The sequence below is a fragment of the Mesoplodon bidens genome (genome assembly GCF_964165515.1).
Source record: "Mesoplodon bidens genome assembly, chromosome: 1".
In the NCBI taxonomy this organism is placed as follows: Eukaryota; Metazoa; Chordata; class Mammalia; order Artiodactyla; family Ziphiidae; genus Mesoplodon; species Mesoplodon bidens.
In genome coordinates, this window is record NC_138176.1 from 118378161 (window position 1) to 118386122 (window position 7962).

The 7962-nt window shown below is 46.1% G+C and overlaps 1 protein-coding gene across 1 annotated transcript; it reads right to left on the reverse strand.

Moving 5' to 3' along the window:
* Positions 1-6295: 6295 nt before the first annotated feature.
* On the reverse strand, positions 6296-7745 carry LOC308620156 (phosphatidylethanolamine-binding protein 1-like; the record flags this gene model as incomplete). Its single annotated transcript, XM_081239502.1, has 2 exons — positions 6296-6977; positions 7725-7745. 2 exons carry the CDS (start codon positions 7743-7745, stop codon positions 6387-6389), a joined length of 612 nt encoding a protein of 203 aa, XP_081095628.1. The 3' UTR covers positions 6296-6386.
* Between the last annotated feature and the right edge of the window lie 217 nt (positions 7746-7962).

Here is a 7962-nt window from a genome sequence, read left to right on the forward strand (position 1 = left end):
TGAGGCGGTCGTCTGTGGGTGGGGCCGCGAGGGCTCATTGTGACGCTCCCGGAGCGGAGCCAGGGATTGGCCGGCCAGGAGTAGGGCGGGGCCAGGGCCTGAGGACCGGAAGCGCTGCGGGAAGGGGAGGGGTGGGACGTGGGCGAGCCCTGGTCGGGGGAGGGGAGGAATTGTGGAGCACGGCTGAACCTCTAAAGATACTGACTGGGAGAGTGCCCCGAACAGTGAGCCCAATGGACGCCTGGGTTGAAGACCAGGGTGACAGAAGGAAATGAGAGTCATTTCCGGATGAGAGTGAAGAAAGAGGGAACCGAGAACATCGGAGACCGATGAAGGCGGCTCCGAGGGCAGGGTTTAGGAAGGGATTAGCAGGTTGACTGAGGTTGCTTACGTGACTATCACTTAGGGTGAGAAGCCCCAAGGTGTCTGAAGGTGACCCTCAAGACGCCGAGGCAATGCACAGTGTTCAGTCAGAGCCCCTGAGCCGACTGGCTGAATGGTAGCTGAAATGGCTACCCTGCCTGAGGCAGTGGAACAGATTCTTTAATGTGTTCTGGGATTAATAATTCTTACCATTTTATTTTTGGAGTCTCCATAAAGAGGAAGATATAAATGCACTCAACACTGGTGAAGCAGAAGATTATTTTTTAAATCACCAGTTAAGTTAAGGGGGTGCTTGGAATAGGGCCAGATTATGAATGGGCAACTATAGTAAAGGAAGGAGCAGTTTGTGAAAAGAAGCTGATTCCAGGAAAAAAAAAATGGAAGAGTAAAAGGAGGAGGTGAAAATGTACTAGAAAACTGATGAGGCATAATTTCAGAGAACAGGTCCTACAAAAATCAAATAGGTATTCATAAGAAACCCAATGACTCCATCACAACTCAGGCTGTAGAAAAGTCTGTTTCTGGAGAGAAAATGCAAGTAGCTAATCTGAGGCAAATATTCAAATTATACCCCCCCAAAAAAAAAGACTTCAGAATTTAGGGACTGAAACCAGGTCCAAGAAGACATATTCATGCAGTCCACTAAGAGGGCCTCTGAGCCATGGGGGCTTTTTTTTTTTTCTTTCTCGGTACGTGGGCCTCTCACTGTTGTGGCATGGGGGCTTTTTGATCCCCTCAGCAAGTCTGACAGTTCTCCAGCATTCATAAATGATGCAATAATCTTTGAAGCCTTCTTAAATGAAAGAATAAGGCTTTGGCCTGATGATGAGCCTTCCCCTGCTCCTTGGGAGTCCACTACAGTATCTTTTGCAGGTGAGCACCAGCATAGTCACATGTTGGCCCTCGTCCACAGTAAGGGTTGGGATAGCTCAGACTGGTGCCACAGGTCCCAGACCTTTTCCACAGATAGCCATCTCACCTCACCAACTGGAGGATGCTTGCGCACACCTCGTCCACTTGGACTACCTCCTCAGCTGTGGGACTTTAGAGGCCTCCACCTTTTCTTTTCACCTCTGTGTCTGCAAAAGTGTCTCACCTAAGCTCTGAAATCGAAAAAGACACATTTGTTCCATTCTTAAGAGTACCTGCACCGAGGTGCACCTCTACCATCTGGTTTAAAAACAGTTGAGGGACTTCCCTGGTGGTCCAATGGCTAAGACTCTGCCCTCCCAATGCAGGAGGCCCGGGTTCAATTCCTGGTCAGGGAGCTAAATCCCACATGCTGCATATGCAGGAACGAAGGTCCCGCGTGCCTCAACTAAGACCTGATGCAGCCAAATAAATAAATAAATATTTTAAAAATAAAGTGAAGTAAAAACAATTGAATTCAGCACAAATGAAAATCACCCCAAGTTGTATCCTCTTACAGATTGACCTGCCTGCTTATTCCCTGTTGTTAATATAGATTATTATCACAGATTTAATGCCTTTTAATAAGTATTTTAACTTTTAAAAAATAAGCTTATCTCTGGAAACCACTCGTCCACAACAAATGGTACAGAGGTTTGTATTGTCTAGAATTTTACAACTGGTATCCCTTGAAAGAACAATTTGCCCTTTAAGCTTTGATACCCTCCTCCCCTTCTTTCCCAGGAGTGCGCCTGGATAGGCAGGGTCACCAAGGTTCAGAGGAGGCTCTTACTCAAAATCACGTTATCTGTCAAATAGCAGTGGCAGTAACAATAGTGAATATGTATTGCACCTTCACTGTGCTTTGCACTATTAGGAGTACTTAATCTCATTTAAGCCTCATAGCAACCCACCAGTAGACGTTACTATTATCATCACCACTTAGTAGAAGGATACTGAGGTATAGAGTTGTTAAGGTAACTTTCCTAAGGTCACTCAGCTTGTGGATAGCAGGTCTGGCCATTGGGCTAAAGCACTCTATTTCCAGGGTCTTGCACTCTTTGCTGCACTCTCAAGTGCAGTGAGAGATAGGTCTTTCAGGCTGGCTCCCAAGCCCCTTCTCTGCCTCCCTTTCCCATCTGAAAGAAGGAAAGAATGAAGTGAGAAAACAATTGAACTGCCCAGCCACAATATAGGTCCAGTCCAAATGTAATGATTCTCCTTTGGTGCTGTAGTAGCCAGAGATGAAGGATAAGATAACCTAGGTGAGACGCCAGCAGGCTCAGCGGTCACAGCCTTGTGTGATTAATTTTCTTGACCAATATAGAAAAATGTACCTTTGAAGCAGCACCAATGCTTATTCAAGAAATAAGTCACAATATCCAGGACATGGAAGCAACCTAAGTGTCCACTGACAGATGAATGGATAAAGAAGATGTGGCACATATATACAATGGAATATTAGCCATAAAAAGAAACGAGATTGAGTTATTTGTAGTGAGGTGGATGGACCTAGAGTCTGTCATACAGAGTGAAGTAAGTCAGAAAGAGAAAAACAAATACTGTATGCTAACACATACAAATGGAATCTAAAAAAAAAAAAAGTTTCTGATGAACCTAGGGGCAGGACAGGAATAAAGACACAGATGTAGAGAATGGACTTGAGGACATGGGGAGGGGGAAGGGTAAGCTGGAATGAAGTGAGAGAGTGGCATGGACATATATACACTACCAAATGTAAAGTAGATAGGTAGTTGGAAGCAGCTGCATAGCACAAGGAGATCAGCTCGATGCTTTGTGACCACCTAGAGGGGTGGGATAGGGAGGGTGGGAGGGAGATGCAAGAGGGAGGAGATATGGGGATATATGTATATGTATAGCTGATTCACTTTGTTATACAGCAGAAACTAACACAACATTGTAAAGCAATTATACTCCAATAAAGATGTTAAAAAAAAAAAGTCACCACCACAGAAGTCTGGACCCCTGGGTTATTTGCTGTTCTTCTAAGATACTTTTCAGTTCTTTCAAACAGCACTTTGTGTTAAACAGTAAAAGAGGGGTTATGGCACCTAATGAGTTTGATGGTTACTTGCTTGAATTGGTTTCTTTGCCTCACCAAAGACTGCAGGGGGACTGGGTGGTACTGGGCAGTGTTGTGTGGCTGCCCTTACTTTGACCATTTCCACAGCAGGCCTGGCCAGCAACAAGGCCTGACTTAAGCTATGTCTAGCTCTTTCACCATGCTGAGTTGTTCCCCTTTAGCTTGATAATGGGCTTTCCCAACCAAAAATATGTACAGTTAGGCTCCTTCACTTCTGCGGGGGCCTCAGGAGAGGCAGAAAACTTCATTTGCATCAAGATGTGCTATTATGTGTCAATTATATCTCAATAAACCTAGGGGAAAAAAAGATGTGCTGGGTGCAGGGCAGCTTGCAGCTTTTCTCCTTCTCTCTCATTAACCTCCATTTTATAGAAATTATGGAATATTTAAAACATACAGGAAATTACAGATATTGTAAAAATCTAAGAGGTAGTGCCATTTGATATATTGACTACTTCCTTTCATTGTTTTTGGACCAAAAATTACAGATAAACCAGTGTCTGAGATGCTTTTCAACTCTTCAACTCTTTAAAAAGCAATGACTTGGAGGGAGGGAGATGCATGAGGGAAGGGATGTGGGAACAGATGTATATGTATGACTGATTCACTTTGTTATAAAGCAGAAACTAATTAAAAAAAAAAAAGCAATGACTTGAATTCCCTGGTGGTCCAGTGGTTAAGACTCTGCACTTCCACTGCAGTGGGGCACAAGTTTAATCCCTGGTGGGGGAACTAAGATCCCACATGCCCCGCGGTGCAGCCAAAAAAAAAGCAATTACTATAATACAATTTTTTTTTTTTTTTTTTTTTGCGGTATGCGGGCCTCTCACTGTTGTGGCCTCTCCCGTTGCGGAGCACAGGCTCCGGATGCGCAGGCTCAGCGGCCATGGCTCACGGGCCCAGCCGCTCCGCGGCATATGGGATCCTCCCGGACCGGGGCACGAACCCGTATCCCCTGCATCGGCAGGCGGACTCTCAACCACTGCGCCACCAGGGAGGCCCTATAATACAATTTTTTTAAAAAAATTTTTGGCTGTGTTGGGTCTTTCTTGCTGCATGCAGGCTTTCTCTAGTTGCGGCGAGCGGGGGCTACCTTCGTTGCGGTGCGTGGGCTTCTCATTGCGGTGGCTTCTCTTTTGGCGCAGAGCACGGGCTCTAGGCATGTGGACTTCAGTAGTTGCAGCATGCAGGCTCAGTAGTTGTGGCATGCGAGCTTAGTTGCTCTGCGATATGTGAGATCTTCCCAGACCAGGGATCGAACTGGTGTCTCCTGCATTGGCAGGCAGATTCTTAACCACTGCGCCACTAGGGAAGTTCTATAATACAATTTTTGAATGATGAAATATTTCAAAATTTGAAAAAAATTTTGAAGATAATAAGTACATACAGTCAGTGTGGAGTAATGAAGTCTTGGGGGCAGAGAAGAAACAAAATGTGTAGTCCATTTACATATTTTTTTTAAAGAATATTGCTTCCTGTAGTATAGTTTGTGTGGGTAGGTGTGTGCTATCTTGATCCAGTTTTGAGGCCCTAGCTAGAAGCTGATCAGTTCCTCTTCTTGAACAGCCCATTAAGTCCATACCACCAAACACCACCCTTATTGGGCTCTCACACTCTGGGGCCTTCATATGCTTACCCTAATTGCTCCAGGACTAGATATCAGACAACCAGGGACAGCCCCTGTGCCCCAGAACCTTTTGAAATTATTCAAATTAGCCAGTGCTACACCTGTTTGCTCTCTTTCCTTCCAGCAAAACCACAGTAAAGATGCTTGCTTAGTTCCCCCTTGCTCTGCTGTGCGACTGGCCTGGTACTTCCCTTGAGTGGCCATGGGTGGCATGCTGTGTTCTCCCTGGAGAGCTGTGAGTACAAAACACTGTAAAACTCTTTCCGTTTTTTTTCTCTTGATCTGCATCTGACGGAGCCATGCCTCATCCAAGGTAATATGGTTAAAACAGTTCCTTCCCACTGTGCCTTCTAGTTCAAAACCATCATGGCTGTGTAGGTGGGAGGGAGCCTGTCACTAAATTCCACGCATCTGTCCCCCAGTGCCCCTGAATACTAGCACCTTCTGGGGAGCAGTCCCTCCTGCCTCTGATTCTTCACAGCAGAGTTTGTGCTCCCCAAGGGCCAATGGGCAAGGAGGCCAGGGATGGCAAGTGATTCTTTTTTTTTTTTTTAATAAATTTATTTATTTATTTATTTATGGCTGCGTTGAGTCTTTTTTTTTTTTTAACTACGCAATGTTTTTATTTTTATTCAACTATAAGCAAATAGCAGAATTAACACAACATTCAGCAACTCCAGACCGGCTTTTCTTACACCGAAGAGTGATCAGTTTAACAGGCACAGACTTTTGGATTTCTGATGACCTCTCACTCAGCCCTGCAGCTCATCTAGATGGCCAAGCTTTAACAGCAACTCTCTCCTTATTGCTTTTTTCAGTATTGCTCTTTAAAGGAGCCAGAGCAGGACACTGACACCCAATAACCAGCCTGAGATGTATCACATGGTGGGCTAGCGGACGTGCTGACCCCTGGTTGTCTTCGTGAGAGACAGGGCCGTGAAAACACATGCCAGAAGATGCCGTCACAGACAATCCTGGGCTCGGGCTCACAAAGGCAGAGGCAATCAACCTTTTCTTTTTTTCAACCTCTCTTAAAGATTCTTTGATGCTCTGTTCTAATACTGCAGACCTGGTCTTTTTACCAGAATCTTATTCTTCTTTAACGTCTGGGTTGTTATTCTTATATTAACATTTTGATGACCCCATCCTAGTACCAAAATATCCCCCACCAAAACGGAGTTCAAGTTTGATCAAAACATAAACCCCCTAGAATTACAGAGGACAGGCAGAAGGAAAAGTCACCCTAAACCTAAATCTGAGTGCTCAGGGCTCAGGCAGGGGGAAGGGGAGAAACCTACATGCATCACTAAACTGAAACACTGCTTGGGAACTCTGGGACCGTGTCCGTCTCCTGGCTTTCCTCTACTCCCCAGACAGCTGCTCGTAGAGCTTGGGCACATAGTCATCACATTCGGCCTGGTAACACGTGCCGGCCACCAGAGCCCCGAGCTTGTACTTTTTGCGGAACTTTGCCACCTTGAATTTGCCACGGTGGTCTCCAGATCGGTTGCTGAGAATGGGTTCGTCACACTTCAGTGGCCTGTCCTGCTCGTAAACCAGCCAGATGTAGCGGTGAAGGCCTGTGCCCTTGGGAGGCACAGAGCCCACATAATCGGAGAGGACCGTGCCACTGCTGATGTCGTTGCCCTTCATGTTGACCACCAGGAAATGGTGCCATTCCCTGTATTTGGGGTCCTTCCTGTTGGGAGCATCCGGGTCTGTCAAGACCAAGGTATACAGCTTACCTGGATCAAGGCCATCCCATGCAATGCTGGTGGGCCGGTTCTTAACCTGGGTGGGTGTCAGCACTTTGCCCAGCTCGTCAACCTCCGCCCCGCCATATTTGACCTGCAGTGGGTGCTGCGGCCTCTCGTCCACTTCCTGCAGGCTCAAAGGCCCGGACCACTTGCTGAGGTCCACCGGCAATGCCGGTGGGTCGGACAGCAGGGAAAGCTGCGGGAGGACTCACGCAGGATAGCAGCCCAGACTCCCAGCGGTCTGCAAGCTGTACCAAGGCAACTCTGGGTCTTTTTTTAAAATTCATAACAGAAAATATTTACTCATTATTAAGCACAATGATATTTAGTACAAGTGAATGCTGGTACAAACTTTTTTTTTTGGTCTTGATATTTCAGCTTATCTTTTTTTTTTAACATCTTTATTGGAGTATAATTGCTTTACAATGGTGTGTTAGTTTCTGCTGTATAACAAAGTGAATCAACTATACGTATACATATATCTCCATATCTCCTCCGTCTTGCATCTCCCTCCCAGCCACCCCCGATCCCACCCCTCTAGGTGGTCACAAAGCACCGAGCTGATCTTGCGTTGGGTCTTCGTTGCTGCATGTGGGCTTTCTCTAGTTGTGGCTAGTGGGGGCTACTCTTTGTGGCAGTACGCGGACCTCTCATTGCAGTGGCTCCTCTTTGTTGCGGAGCACGGGCTCTAGGTGTGCGCAGGCTTCAGTAGTTGTGGCACCTGGGCTCAGTAGTTGTGGCTTGTGAGCTCTAGAGCACAGGCTCAGCTGTTGTGGTGCATGGGCTTAGTTGCTCCGCGGCATGTGGGATCTTCCCAGACCAGGGCTCGAATCTGTGTCCCCTGCATTGGCAGGTGGATTCTTAACCACTGTGCCACCAGGGAAGTCCATTGGCCAGTGATTCTTGAGCCTCACTCCATGTGGAAAAGATGTTAGGATAGGACAGAAGTGTGGGCCCAGGCCATGTGGGTTGCAATCCTCCTTCTGAGAGCTCGCTAAATGCTAAGCATTTTCATTACCTATGTTTTTGTCGGAAGTTCGCTTTTCTATCACTTGGGATTTATTAAGCAGCAATGTGTCCTAACATTTTCATTTTGACCACTTTATTTATGAAAAGATAAACCCCAAGTTTTATCCTGGAAAAATGGAACAAATTTGAGATCTTTATCCTCATAATAGGAG